Genomic DNA, 15,458 nt, shown 5'->3' on the forward strand with positions numbered 1-15,458 from the left:
ATTTGCAAAAACTCTTTGGTACATCTTTCTAACTCTCTATCAGTGACCCACATTCCAAATTTCAGAATTCCCGCTCTATCCGTTCATCCAAATTCAAATTGTACTAAATTTAGTACCATTTAGAACTTTTCGTACACATGAGTACTAATTTTCAAAACCATTTCCTTTTATAAACATCGCTTTCCAACCTTGATTTCCTTACCAAATTCCAAGTTTCTAGCTAAATCCCTTCAAAATATACAATTCGTACAAAATTTAGTACTTTTCGTACACTTAGAGGTCGAGTTTCCAAAAACCCTTTGGTAAATCTTTCTAACTCTCCATCAGTTACCCTAATTCCAAATTTCATAATTCAGCTCTTCCCGTTTGCCTAATACAAAGGGTACCATATTTAGTACCTTTTAGTACTTTTCGTACCCTTCTAGGTCGAATTTCGAAAAACCCAGCCTTATCTCACCCCTACACACCGACAGCAACCCACAGTCAAATTTTCAGCTTTCTACCTTCAGCGGTTTCGTCTGGGCGATGATATACATGTCACTCACTCACTTATCACTAAGCTCTTTTATATATATAGATATGTCAAAAGTTTGCGAATTCTGAAAGAGTGATACTCGGATCTATCGATTGTAAAACTTTTTTGGTTTTTGCCATATGCAAGATATTAAGGTTTGATGCATACTTTTAGGCTAAAAATTATATTTTAATCAAATGCTTTCATTCAAGAAATCCAATGAAATTAAACTGCAAATTCCATTGCGTATACGTCAAATAAAAGCTACTGGATTTCAGATGAAGGTCTATTTGACGTATGAACAATGGAATTGATAGCTGAAATTCGCTGGATTTCATACATTTAAATGTCTCTTCCAGAACCTGCAAGAATCTGCACATTTTTACTACGATAACAAATTTTCTTTATGATATCGAAAAATAGTAAAAATGAGTAAATGTGCTTTAGTTAGAGTTTTTTTAAATTTTTTTATACAAAATAATTGACAATCTGGCTCTTAAAAACACCCATTTTGTGAAAATACCCCATATGTGGGATGTATATTCAATGAAAGAGCTTTCTCAAATGTCATTTCTTACCCCTTCCTCGTATTGTGAGTTTATCATTTAATGGCACTCTTCATCAAAAAATTTTCCCCAAAATTATACATTTAAACCCAACAAGAAATCCCGCATTTTCTTCTGAAATTAAAAAAACAATAATTTTAAAAAAATTTGACGCCTAATACTTCCAAAAATCCATTCATTCCATTTAATAATTCTTAGTAACCATTGATTTAAAAATGTTTATTCATGTTTCAGCATTTCCGAAAAATCACCTAATTTTTTTTATTGAGAATATGTGCGAATAAAATTTACTTAAAATTTGTGATACATTAGACGTTTTACTAATTGTATTTCACGTCGTATCTTCGTCGGGGGAATCACTTACAATTCAACTTAAATGGTTTCGCTACTAATGAGGTAATCGAAATGTTTTGTTGATGTTCTTTTTTTTTAGAGAAAAAAAAAAACGATTTATGCTGTGAAATAAACATTTCTTGTTGTTATCGACAATTTCTTCAGTGGAAGATGTTATCGACTACTTTTTCTATGAAAAAGTTGTTATCGACAACGTTTTCTATAGAAAAATTTGTTATCGACAACGTTTTCTATAGAAAAAGTTGTTATCGACAACGTTTTCTATAGAAAAAGTTGTTATCGACAACGTTTTCTATAGAAAAAGTTGTTATCGACAACGTTTTCTATAGAAAAAGTTGTTATCGACAACGTTTTCTATAGAAAAAGTTGTTATCGACAACGTTTTCTATAGAAAAAGTTGTTATCGACAACGTTTTCTATAGAAAATGTTGTTATCGACAATGTTTTCTATAGAAAATGTTGTTATCGACAATGTTTTCTATAGATATTGTTGTTATCGACAACGTTTTCTATAGAAAATGTTGTTATCGACAACGTTTTCTATAGAAAATGTTGTTATCGACAACGTTTTCTATAGAAAATGTTGTTATCGACAACGTTTTCTATAGAAAATGTTGTTATCGACAACGTTTTCTATAGAAAATGTTGTTATCGACAACGTTTTCTATAGAAAATGTTGTTATCGACAACGTTTTCTATAGAAAATGTTGTTATCGACAACGTTTTCTATAGAAAATGTTGTTATCGACAACGTTTTCTATAGAAAATGTTGTTATCGACAACGTTTTCTATAGAAAATGTTGTTATCGACAACGTTTTCTATAGAAAATGTTGTTATCGACAACGTTTTCTATAGAAAATGTTGTTATCGACAACGTTTTCTATAGAAAATGTTGTTATCGACAACGTTTTCTATAGAAAATCTTTTATCGACAACGTTTTCTATAGAAAATCTTTTATCGACAACGTTTGCTATAGAAAATTTTTTTATCGACAATGATTTTTAGAACAAATTATTATTGGGATATTTCCCATTGTTATCGACAATGTTTTCAAAGGAAATTCAGTCATCAGAAAATGTATCTCTCTGAAAAATACCCATTAGATGTTTGAAGTATATCACAAAGTCGTCTCCAGCATACTGTACAGAATCTGTACAAAAAAAAAATACTTTTGTTATTTTAATTGTTTTCTAATTATTGTGAGAAATTCTGACATATGTACATAGATACGATACCATTGTTTATCTTTAGCACTTGGCGGGGTTAAGGCGCTAAAATTTTTGATAATTCGTTTGTGTGTGTGTGCTTTGTTTAATACGCAACAGCATTTTGGAACAAAACAATTAAAAATACATTTCAGATTTAATCGCATTTACGGTGACAACAAAGCAAAATATGTAGTATCTGAATGCAAACTGGTTAGAAATGATTTAAATCTGTTTTGACTTTAATGATTAATGGCCTTTAAATTGACGCCAATGGCGCCATAAAACCAAAAAATAGAGATCACAAGACGTAGTAACTCTTAATGTTAAAGAGCTTTTAACAAATGATAAATAACAAATAAACTTTAATAAAAACAATCATAACATATGGAATTATTAATAATAACACAATAAAAGCTGGTAACCAAACAATCAGCAACAGTCGGCCTTTTCATCATTTTGTCATGTTTGCCATGAATATGCAGATTTTTAAAGGCGGTTTTTGTTTTGAAATAAAACATCCTTTTTATCATTAGTTGTCCTTGTTATTATTGTGTTTCGTTTTTCTTTTTCGTATAAAGGTAAACAAAAATATGTTTTAATTTAAAATTGTTGCGTGTGTGTGTGTTCAACATCATTTGTTGCAATTTACAACTTCCCATTTCGATGTTTTTCGAGTTTTTTTGGTTCTGTGCAATTTTAATTACATCCCAACATTATTGGCTAAGGATAAAAAAGGATATGCTGCATTTGTGTATGTTTACATACCGAATCACACGCACAAACGTTCACATACCTCCAAACTGAAACCTTGTATTGCGAATTCAATATCACAATTTATTACAAATTTGTTTCCCCCGTGGCATGGGTCATTATTTAGCCGGTTAGCATTCAAGGTCACGGTCAACTGGACCATCCTCTGCATCCTGCAATTAATTTGCGAAAATGTTAAAACGTTTACAAATAGTTTAATTTTGTAATATTAAATTCGCTTGACACTCGCACACACAAGAAGATGAGGCTAAGGACATTAGGGTGTAATTGAATAAAAATTTTCCTATGAAAACATAGTCGATAACAACCTTTTTTATAGAAAAAGTTGTCGATAACAACATTTTCTACAGAAAACGTTGTCGATAACAACATTTTCTATAGAAAACGTTGTCGATAACAACATTTTCTATGGAAAACGTTGTCGATAACAACATTTTCTATGGAAAACGTTGTCGATAACAACATTTTCTATAGAGATGTTGATAACAACATTTTCTATAGAAGAAGTTGTCGATAACAACATTTTCTATAGAAAAAGCTGTCGATAACAACATTTTCTATAGAAAACGCTTTTCTATAGAGAAAGTTTTCGATAACTATCTTTTCTGTACAAAAAGTTGTCAACAACAATCTTTTCTATACAAAAGGTTGTCGATAACAGCCCCTTATTTCCATAAGTTGACTGTGATAATCATTTCTATAAGAAAGTTGTCTACAACATTTTCTTCTATAGACAAAGTTGTGAACAACAACCTTTATATAGAAAAATTTGTCGATAACTACCCTATATATTGGAAAGGTTGTCGATAACAGCCTTTTCTATAGAAAAAGTTGTCGATAACAACCTTATATATTCAATATTTTCCGATATTATCTATAGAAGACGTTGTCGATAACAACCTTATCCATAGATTACGTTGCGATAACAACTTTTTCCATAGAAAACATTGTCGATAACAACATTTTCTATAGAAAAGTTGTCGATAATAATATTTACTATACATGACGATGGAAAGAATTCTCGATAACAACAATTTCTATGAAAAAATGTTGTCGATAACAAATTTTCTATAGAAAAAGTTATCGATAATCACTTCTTCTATAGAAAACGTTGTCGATAAAAACTTTTTCTAATGAAAACGTTGTCGATAACAACTTTTTCTGCAGAAAACGTTGTCGATAACAACTTTTCTATAGAAAACAACCTTATATTTTCAATAGAAGACGTTGTCGATAACAACCTTATCCATAGAAAACGTTGCGATAACAACCTTTTCCATAGAAAACATTGTCGATAACCACCACTTCCAGAGAAAACGTTGTCTATAACAATCTTTTCTACAGAAAATGTGGTCGATAAAAATTTTTTCAATTGAAACCGTTGTCGATAACAACCTTTTCTAATGAAATAGGTGTCGATAACAACATTTTCTATAGAAAAGTTGTCGATAATAATATGTACTATACATAACGATGGAAAAAATTCTCGATAACAACAATTTCTATAAAAAATGTTGTCGATAACAACTTTTTCTATTGAAAACGTTGTCGATAACAACTTTTTCTATAGAAAATTTTGCTATGGAAAACGTTGTCGATAACAACTTTTTCTATAGAAAATGATGTCGATAACAACTTTTTCTATAAAAAAAGTTGTCGATAACAACCTTTTCTATAGAAAAAGTAGTCGATAACAACCTTTTCTGTAGAAAAAGTTGTCGATAACAACATTTTCTATAGAAAAAGTTGTCGATAACAACATTTTCTATAGAAAACGTTGTCGATAACAACTTTTTCTATAGAAAACGTTGTCGATAACAACTTTTTATATAGAAAACGTTGTCGATAACACCTTTTTCTATAGAAAACGTTGTCGATAACAACTTTTTCTATAGAAAACGTTGTCGATAACAACTTTTTCTATAGAAAACGTTGTCGATAACAACTTTTTCTATAGAAAACGTTGTCGATAACAACTTTTTCTATAGAAAACGTTGTCGATAACAACTTTTTCTATAGAAAACGTTGTCGATAACAACTTTTTCTATAGAAAACGTTTTCGATAACAACCTTTTCTATAGAAAACGTTTTCGATAACAACCTTTTCTATAGAAAACGTTGTCGATAACAACCTTTTCTATAGAAAACGTTGTCGATAACAACCTTTTCTATAGAAAACGTTGTCGATAACAACCTTTTCTATAGAAAACGTTGTCGATAACAACCTTTTCTATAGAAAACGTTGTCGATAACAACCTTTTCTATAGAAAACGTTGTCGATAACAACCTTTTCTATAGAAAACGTTGTCGATAACAACCTTTTCTATAGAAAACGTTGTCGATAACAACCTTTTCTATAGAAAACGTTGTCGATAACAACCTTTTCTATAGAAAACGTTGTCGATAACAACCTTTTCTATAGAAAACGTTGTCGATAACAAGCTTTTTATGGAAATCATTGTCGATAACAACAATATCTTTAGAAAACGTTGTCCGATAACTTCATCTTCAATCCCATAATAACCAATATAAAAATGTCTTTATTTGTTTACGTTTTTTTGCAGGCTGCAACTTTAACCTGATGACATTTGACACCCAGAATGGATAACAAAATTACACATTTTAATGTGCAATAATTTCAACATTTAAAACCCCAACAACATGTGGCAGCGGTTGTGGCTTTAATGATGACGTTAGTGGCTGGTGATAATGATCTTTAAGTGACAAAATTTGTAATTTGAATACTCACAGACAGATAGTCGGAAAGATAGGTGGACAGAGAGAGGGGAGAGCCACGGATTGATCAGCCAATACACATTTGATTGTCATGAACCGCAGTACCTAAATTGAGCTATAGGTTTGACAAAAAAAACAAATAAAAATCCCATAACCAATCAATCTGAAACCGGTAACACGCAACTTGAGACACACACAACTACTGCCCTAGAGAAATAATATTCATTCTCCCGCACGAAACCTCTATCAGCATCATCATCACTATTGGCATTTCAATAGGTTTCTTTATGTTTCAAATTGTCCATTAAAGCATCACTTGCTGGATTCTCTTTCCCTAACCATGGAACGTTCAAAGAAGACAAACAACAGCAACAGTTGTGAATTTGCAAATAATTTAACAGCCACTAATGCATCCTCAGCGGCAACAACAGTAACAAATAACACAGCAGGTACAACAACAACAGCAAGTCCTTGGAGCAATAACAAAGAATCGCCACCCAATGAAGATGACTCCAATGAAGATGATACGGATAATGCAACGCCAGCCAAAGTCACAGATCCCTTGGCACCTAAATTAATAAATAATGAGGTAAGTGTAGGCATAAACACGAAGAATAATGGGGAGAAGAAGTATTTACTTTAGCATGATAATAGTGGCATATTCAGAGATATGGTATTGATTAAGCAAAGGGTTATAATATTAGGGCATCAGAAAAGCATATACAGAACAAAAACTTCAATTCAGCCTGGCTAAATAAGGTTTTCTATGAGAAAACTTAAATTCAGCCTGGCTGAATAAGGTTTTCCATAGGAAAACTTTAATTCAGCCTGGATGAATAAGGTTTTCCATAGGAAAACTTTAATTCAGCCTGGCTGAATAAGGTTTTCCATAGGAAAACTTTAATTCAGCCTGGCAGAATAAGGTTTTCCATAGGAAAACTTTAATTCAGCCAGGCTGAAAAAGGTTTTCTATGGGAAAACTTTAATTCCGCCTGGCTGAATAAGGTCTTCTATGGAAAAACTTTAATTCAGCCTGGCTGATTAAGGTTTTCTATGGGGAAAACATTAATTCAGCTTGGCTGAATAAGTTTTTCTGTGGGAAAACTTTAATTCAGCCTGGCTGAATAACGTCTTCTATGGAAAAACTTTAATTCAGCCTGGCAGAATAAGGTTTTCCATAGGAAAACTTTAATTCAGCCAGGCTGAAAAAGGTTTTCTATGGGAAAACTTTAATTCCGCCTGGCTGAATAAGGTTTTCTAGGGGAAAACTTAAATTCAGCCTGGCTGAATAAGGTTTTCTGTGGGAAAACTTTAATTCAGCCTGGCTGAATAAGGTTTTCCATAGGAAAACTTTCATTCAGCCTGGCTGAATAAGGTTTTCCATAAGAAAACTTTCATTCAGCATGGCTGAATAAGGTTTTCCATAGGAAAAGTTTCATACAGGTTGGCTGAATAAGGTTTTCCATAGGAAAACTTTCATTCAGCCTGGCTGAATAAGGTTTTCCATAGGAAAACTTTCATTCAGCCTGGCTGAATAAGGTTTTCCATAGGAAAACTTTCATTCAGCCTGGCTGAATAAGGTTTTCCATAGGAAAACTTTCATTCAGCCTGGCTGAATAAGGTTTTCCATAGGAAAACTTTCATTCAGCCTGGCTGAATAAGGTTTTCCATAGGAAAACTTTCATTCAGCCTGGCTGAATAAGGTTTTCCATAGGAAAACTTTCATTCAGCCTGGCTGAATAAGGTTTTCCATAGGAAAACTTTCATTCAGCCTGGCTGAATAAGGATTTCCATAGGAAAACTTTCATTCAGCCTGGCTGAATAAGGATTTCCATAGGAAAACTTTCATTCAGCCTGGCTGAATAAGGATTTCCATAGGAAAACTTTCATTCAGCCTGGCTGAATAAGGTTTTCCATAGGAAAACTTTCATTCAGCCTGGCTGAATAAGGTTTTCCATAGGAAAACTTTCACTCAGCCTGGCTGAATAAGGTTTTCCATAGGAAAACTTTCATTCAGCCTGGCTGAATAAGGTTTTCCATAGGAAAACTATCATTCAGCCTGGCTGAATAAGGTTTTCCATAGGAAAACTTTCATTCAGCCTGGCTGAATAAGGTTTTCCATAGGAAAACTTTCATTCAGCCTGGCTGAATAAGGTTTTCCATAGGAAAACTTTCATTCAGCCTGGCTGAATAAGGTTTTCCATAGGAAAACTTTCATTCAGCCTGGCTGAATAAGGTTTTCCATAGGAAAACTTTCATTCAGCCTGGCTGAATAAGGTTTTCCATAGGAAAACTTTCATTCAGCCTGGCTGAATAAGGTTTTCCATAGGAAAACTTTCATTCAGCCTGGCTGTATAAGGTTTTCCATAGGAAAACTTTCATTCAGCCTGGCTGAATAAGGTTTTCCATAGGAAAATTTTCATTCAGCCTGGCTGAATAAGGTTTTCCATAGGAAAACTTTCATTCAGCCTGGCTGAATAAGGTTTTCCATAGGAAAACTTTCATTCAGCCTGGCTGAATAAGGTTTTCCATAGGAAAACTTTCATTCAGCCTGGCTGAATAAGGTTTTCCATAGGAAAACTTTCATTCAGCCTGGCTGAATAAGGTTTTCCATAGGAAAACTTTCATTCAGCCTGGCTGAATAAGGTTTTCCATATGAAAACTTTCATTCAGCCTGGCTGAATAAGGTTTTCCATAGGAAAACTTTCATTCAGCCTGGCTGAATAAGGTTTTCCATAGGAAAACTTTCATTCAGCTTGGCTGAATAAGGTTTTCCATAGGAAAACTTTCATTCAGCTTGGCTGAATAAGGTTTTCCATAAGAAAACTTTAATTCAGCCTGGCTGAATAAGGTTTTCCATAGGAAAACTTTAATTCAGCCTGGCTGAATAAGGTTTTCCATAGGAAAACTTTAATTCAGCCTGGCTGAATAAGGTTTTCCATAGGAAAACTTTAATTCAGCCTGGCTGAATAAGGTTTTCCATAGGAAAACTTTAATTCAGCCTGGCTGAATAAGGTTTTCCATAGGAAAACTTTAATTCAGCCTGGCTGAATAAGGTTTTCCATAGGAAAACTTTAATTCAGCCTGGCTGAATAAGGTTTTCCATAGGAAAACTTTAATTCAGCCTGGCTGAATAAGGTTTTCCATAGGAAAACTTTAATTCAGCCTGGCTGAATAAGGTTTTCCATAGGAAAACTTTAATTCAGCCTGGCTGAATAAGGTTTTCCATAGGAAAACTTTAATTCAGCCTGGCTGAATAAGGTTTTCCATAGGAAAACTTTAATTCAGCCTGGCTGAATAAGGTTTTCCATAGGAAAACTTTAATTCAGCCTGGCTGAATAAGGTTTTCCATAGGAAAACTTTAATTCAGCCTGGCTGAATAAGGTTTTCCATAGGAAAACTTTAATTCAGCCTGGCTGAATAAGGTTTTCCATAGGAAAACTTTAATTCAGCCTGGCTGAATAAGGTTTTCCATAGGAAAACTTTAATTCAGCTTGGCTGAATAAGGTTTTCCATAGGAAAACTTTAATTCAGCCTGGCTGAATAAGGTTTTCCATAGGAAAACTTTAATTCAGCCTGGCTGAATAAGGTTTTCCATAGGAAAACTTTAATTCAGCCTGGCTGAATAAGGTTTTCCATAGGAAAACTTTAATTCAGCCTGGCTGAATAAGGTTTTCCATAGGAAAACTTTAATTCAGCCTGGCTGAATAAGGTTTTCCATAGGAAAACTTTAATTCAGCCTGGCTGAATAAGGTTTTCCATAGGAAAACTTTAATTCAGCCTGGCTGAATAAGGTTTTCCATAGGAAAACTTTAATTCAGCCTGGCTGAATAAGGTTTTCCATAGGAAAACTTTAATTCAGCCTGGCTGAATAAGGTTTTCCATAGGAAAACTTTAATTCAGCCTGGCTGAATAAGGTTTTCCATAGGAAAACTTTAATTCAGCCTGGCTGAATAAGGTTTTCCATAGGAAAACTTTAATTCAGCCTGGCTGAATAAGGTTTTCCATAGGAAAACTTTAATTCAGCCTGGCTGAATAAGGTTTTCCATAGGAAAACTTTAATTCAGCCTGGCTGAATAAGGTTTTCCATAGGAAAACTTTAATTCAGCCTGGCTGAATAAGGTTTTCCATAGGAAAACTTTAATTCAGCCTGGCTGAATAAGGTTTTCCGTAGAGAAACTATAATTCAGCCCGGCTGAATAAGGTTTTCCAAAGGAAAACTTTAATTCAGCCTGGCTGAATAAGGTTTTCTATGGAGAAAACATTAATTCAGCTTGGCTGAATAAGGTTTTCTATGGGAAAACTTTAATTCAGCCTGGCTGAATGAGGTTTTCCAAAGGAAAACTTTAATTCAGCCTGGCTGAATAAGGTTTTCCATAGGAAAACTTTAAGTCAGCCTGGCTGAATAAGGGTTCCCATAGGAAAACTTTAATTCAGCCTGGCTGAAAAAGGTTTTCTAGGGGAAAACTTTATTTCAGACTGGCTGAATAGGGTTTTCTATGGGAACACATTAATTCAGCTCGGCTGAATAAGGTTTTCCATAGGAAAACTTTAATTCAGCCTGGCTGAATAAGGTTTTCCATAGGAAAACTTTAATTCAGCCTGGCTGAATAAGGTTTTCCATAGGAAAACTTTAATTCAGCCTGGCTGAATAAGGTTTTCCATTTCCTTTTTTAGAAAATTATTTACAAATTACTTTTTTTCCTTTTGCTTTCCATTTGCAGCGTGTCTTGGTTGTTTCAGTAACAGAGCGGCGACGTGAAACATGGGGCCAAAAAGCCGAATTCCTCTTAGCTGTTATTGGTTTTGCCGTCGATTTGGGAAATGTATGGCGTTTCCCATATATCTGTTACCAGAATGGCGGCGGAGCTTTCCTTATACCCTATTGTATTATGTTGGTATTCGGTGGACTGCCTCTCTTCTATATGGAATTGGCATTGGGACAATTTCATCGTTGCGGCTGTTTGAGTATATGGCGTAGAATATGTCCAGCATTAAAAGGTAAGCGAAAGTAAATGTGTTATAAAATTCAACCAGAAGTTATCAAATCCTTTAGTAATTTCTTTCATTGATTTTCTTTGCGTGCTAAAGAGAAGCATCAAAAAAAAAAAGAAAACAACATCCTCCACCTGATTTATAACTTATGATGCTAATAAGACATAAAGAACGCTAACATGTAGTAGCATCATTTTGATATTTGCTTAGACTGGCCTCTTCATGGCTTTGTAATCACCACCACCTCTCCGCATAGACAAAGGACCAATCCACCCATTCTACTTTTATCGTAAATCTTTGCTGTCTGCCGCCAGCTTTGCGGCAATTGTTTACTGCCAGACTGACTGACTTACCTTTTGAATGTTTGAATGTCGGCTCATTTGTCGTCGTTCACTTCTATCTCTCTTTGTGCGAGTGTTTGAAGACAAAGAAAAAAAAACATATTGACTTAGCAGTTTTTTTTCAGAAGCTACTGCAACTTGTCGTTTGTTCTTGCCACTTCGTGATGTATGTAAAGTTTAAATTGTTTTTATTTGTTCTCCGGCCTTTCCCCTTGTCTTTGTGTTATTCTTTTATTTGGTTTCTTAGTTGAAAGTTGAGAGTTTTGTGCCTCTGAGTTCTTGGTACACATTCTCAAAGTTACTAAAATCATCTTCAAAGCTCTGAACTATGACGTCTCATCATATGCACACACACTTGGAGGTGGTTAGTTTAGGTAAAAGTTGGCTTAATATGCTAATACTTTGGAATATGAGTGAACTAAAATGGCTTAAAATCTTTTAAAGAATAATTTCAGGCGAATAGATAGAAAGGTATTCTGAATGGTCAATATGCCATGAATAAATTGCTAAAGGGGCTGAGACGACTCCTCGATCTCATCACAAGTGCACCCAAGAAAACTGGAAAAAAAGAAAATGAACCCGCCGCGAGATGTTACTTGCCTCGTGGTTGTAGAGAGACGACTGTTAACTTCACAGATTTCGACTTGGTGCCGTGAACGTATTACATTAACTTCTTGCAAATGATTGTGCTCCTTCTGCGTAAGTTCGGAACGTAGAACCTGAATATTGTTTCTCAGGTCCGTACGAAGCAGAGATTCATCTTTGAGACGTTTACGGGCTTCGTCCAGCTCTTTGCGTAAAGACTCCAATTCTGTCTACACTTCACAAAAATCTTCCACAGCCTTTTCCTTTTCAGCATAAGCAGCATTGAATTTGGCGCTAAGGTCTTCAGCTCGTGACTCATAGAACCGGGTTTTTTTCTTCAGCAATTCGGCAGTCCTTTGTTTTTTTACTCAATTTGGACTCCAGTTTTTCATTTTCCTCTCTTAGCCGGTTTATTTTACTTTCAAACTTTCGCGAAACATCACCGCGACCGTTTTCATTTTCAGTTTCCATAGTTTCCGTGTGCCCAACTACTTTCTGAGTGGACCCTACACTACCTGAAACCTTCACATTTATGTTCACCTTTTTTGGTCCTATTCATGAAATGTTCCCACTTCGCACTAAGTGGTAATAATTCTTTAAAAAGTTATAATTTACTACGAGATCATCGTCTTTGGGAAATTCCCCCAAATATTCCATCAGTCTTGACGATGCAATATCGTATCTATCTTTGATATATTCTACGTCTGAAAACTCAGTCCTGATCTCAGTCTCCAAATCGTTCAGAGAATACTCAAGGTTTCTTATTAACCAAGATCTATTTAACAGGTCACGTAAGAAGCACAACAACAACTTCTTTTTGGCCGAAAATTCTTCAATATGTCAAAATGTTTGTTTACGTTTTCATACAATTCATTCACAATAACAAAAAATTTGACAGATTGAAACCAATCAGCTGGTCGTTTTACGCCACCTTATTATTTCATCATGTTATTAACCCACCTTTTAATGTTTTTGAATGGCGCATTATGTATCTTTTTTCATACTGTTCCAGTGGACTTAAGCTGTCCATTTCAGCTATATATTTAGACCTAGAAATAATTCGTGTCTCTAACGAATCCTTCTTTGATTCGATCCCAAAATCTATCCTTACTTGACGATTTAAGAAGTCGAACTTTTTATTGCATACCGTACACCTGAGGCGAATATGCTATGCATTTGGAAATTTTCCCATATCGCGGAGCTCCCTATCATTGTCTAAAAAATCCCTTCTTGCTTCCGTGAAGGAACTAACAATTTTAACCAACTTTTCCCTTGTTTCCCTGGTTACACTTTTCTGAGCAATTTTGCTCAGTTCTAAATAAAGCGAAACAATGTATTCGCCCAACACCCTTTGATTTTGGATGAAATCTTGAAAATTCATTTTCACGAAATACACTTTTTGTCACTTTATTTATTTTTTTAATTAGCTATAAAAATTGGCCTAACACACTCTTTGCTTCGACTGTGCGCCTTTCTATAACCTAACGACTAAACCTAACGTAGTCACTTTTCACTACGCGTCTAATAAGTTATCACACTGACGGAAATACTACAGCACTTTTCTTTTTTAAAATGTGAGCCTGACAAGTCACTACACTAACCACGGATAGGCCTAACGAGTTATTTTTCACTACGCGCCTATCACGTCACTAAAATAGCGGATAAGTCCAACATAGCAACTTTTTACTACGCGCTAATACCGCTCCTATTTACGCGAACTATCTCGTGTCTTTACTATACACGAAACAATCGCTGTGGGGTCACCAAATGATGCGACGGACTCCTCGTCGCATCACAAAAATGTACCAAGAAACCTTAAGGGAAAAAACCCAAGAAAAGAAAACGCGCGGGCTGATGTTGTCTGTTTGATGACTTTAGAGAGACTCAGACTTTTATTACAAAATATTTAACTCTAGACCTTAAAATAGAAAGTACAAATAAATCGACGCACATTAGAAATGCACGTTGTACCGAGAAATGCATTATGCACACAGCAGGCATAATGCTTCGTGGGTAATAAAACTACACAATTTATTGCTGCCAGTCTTATCTTTAAATAGATGTAGACTCTAATCACTAAATGACCTCATGCGTCGCTAAATAGAAAACTACCAAGACAGGTAAAACAATTGTACAAAATTGTCCAGGGGCCATAAGTCTTCGATCTAAATCCCATTGGAATCTTAGAACGCTTAGACTACGCCTTCCTTCTTTCAAATATTGATGATAACTGTTGGGCGCCACCAGTTTTGAACAGTTCGGCTGGTAACCCCATAAGCTGCTGCAGTTTTATTAGGTGCAGTGACATACACCTCTCGAATAGATCAAACATAGTTCGAAGATCTATCATATCGAACAACTAACTCCTTCGGGTACATTCCCCACAAAAGTTCAAAATTGTTCGCTAAAATTATGCTCACAATAACTCTCGAAGGGGAAAACAGATTGGGTTCAACTTTATACATTGTAATATTTTTTGGGACAAAGATCAAGTTCAAATATGGGTTATATCTGTCCACTCCTTTGCGTTCCTCCATCGCAAATATGTAGTTAAAAGACATGTCTCTGATCGTTTTTTTAATGTGTTGCAGCTGGTTGTTCTCGCGTTCTCTATTACGACGGTACAATTTTTTTTCGGGGGAAGGTCAATACTTCAAACTCCTAAAACCCTGCCGACACCAAGCGAAGCGAGTGATGAGCACAGGTAGATACAGAATTACCTTCAAGTCCAAACCATCCAAGGCCCCTTGGTCTAGTTGGCATATCCCTGATAATGTTAAAGAAGTTGGGAGCAGTAGATTTAAGGTACTTGACAAATGTTTTGGAACTATCAATTTCCCATTTGGTAATTGCGGGCATTTTGAAAATGGCTCGCATAATTCCGTTTCAGAAGTCGGACAAATCCTTTACAAATCAACAATCCTAACGCCCTACCTTCCTTCTTTCACCTTAAACAAAGGTTTTAGAATCCCTATTGCATTCATCCCCGAAACATTATTTTCACCTTGCTTCACATCAGCATGGTATCTGCGAAGCTCATAGTACAACCAGGGTTTTTCAAAAGATAACTACAAAGATTTTGGTTGGCCTAAATCAGTGACGAATACCCGAACAGACCATTGTGTAGCACTTGATCAGTCCAAGGCGTTCGATACGATCGACCATTCGATTCTGATTTCTGACATCATGAACTCCATTCTTCCTTATGTCCAACGTTGGATTGTTTACTACCGCCGACGTAGTCAGGGGGGAGCCCGGTCTCTTCTAGATCATAAAGATAACTTCTGACATGCATGGTTGGGGGATCCTATCCACCATATGGTGATTAGGATGGCTCTCCTCCTTACACCCGCATACTGGGCATATGTCTTGCACGGCGCAATCCA

The 15,458-nt window shown here is 35.1% G+C and overlaps 1 protein-coding gene across 1 annotated transcript in view; it reads left to right on the forward strand.

Annotated features, from left to right (window-relative positions):
• The first annotated feature begins 6,361 nt into the window (after window positions 1-6,361).
• SerT (Serotonin transporter) overlaps window positions 6,362-15,458 on the forward strand; it is a 45,840-nt gene continuing 36,743 nt past the window's right edge. Inside the window, exons 1-2 of the mRNA XM_073992572.1 lie at window positions 6,362-6,740; window positions 10,876-11,152. Coding sequence (XP_073848673.1) covers window positions 6,492-6,740; window positions 10,876-11,152 — 526 coding nt within the window. The 5' untranslated portion in view covers window positions 6,362-6,491. The remainder of the gene's footprint in view (window positions 6,741-10,875; window positions 11,153-15,458) is intronic.

Source organism: Musca autumnalis, unplaced genomic scaffold (genome assembly GCF_047663935.1).
Source record: "Musca autumnalis isolate F117 unplaced genomic scaffold, ASM4766393v1 scaffold_5, whole genome shotgun sequence".
Taxonomy (NCBI): domain Eukaryota; kingdom Metazoa; phylum Arthropoda; class Insecta; order Diptera; family Muscidae; genus Musca; species Musca autumnalis.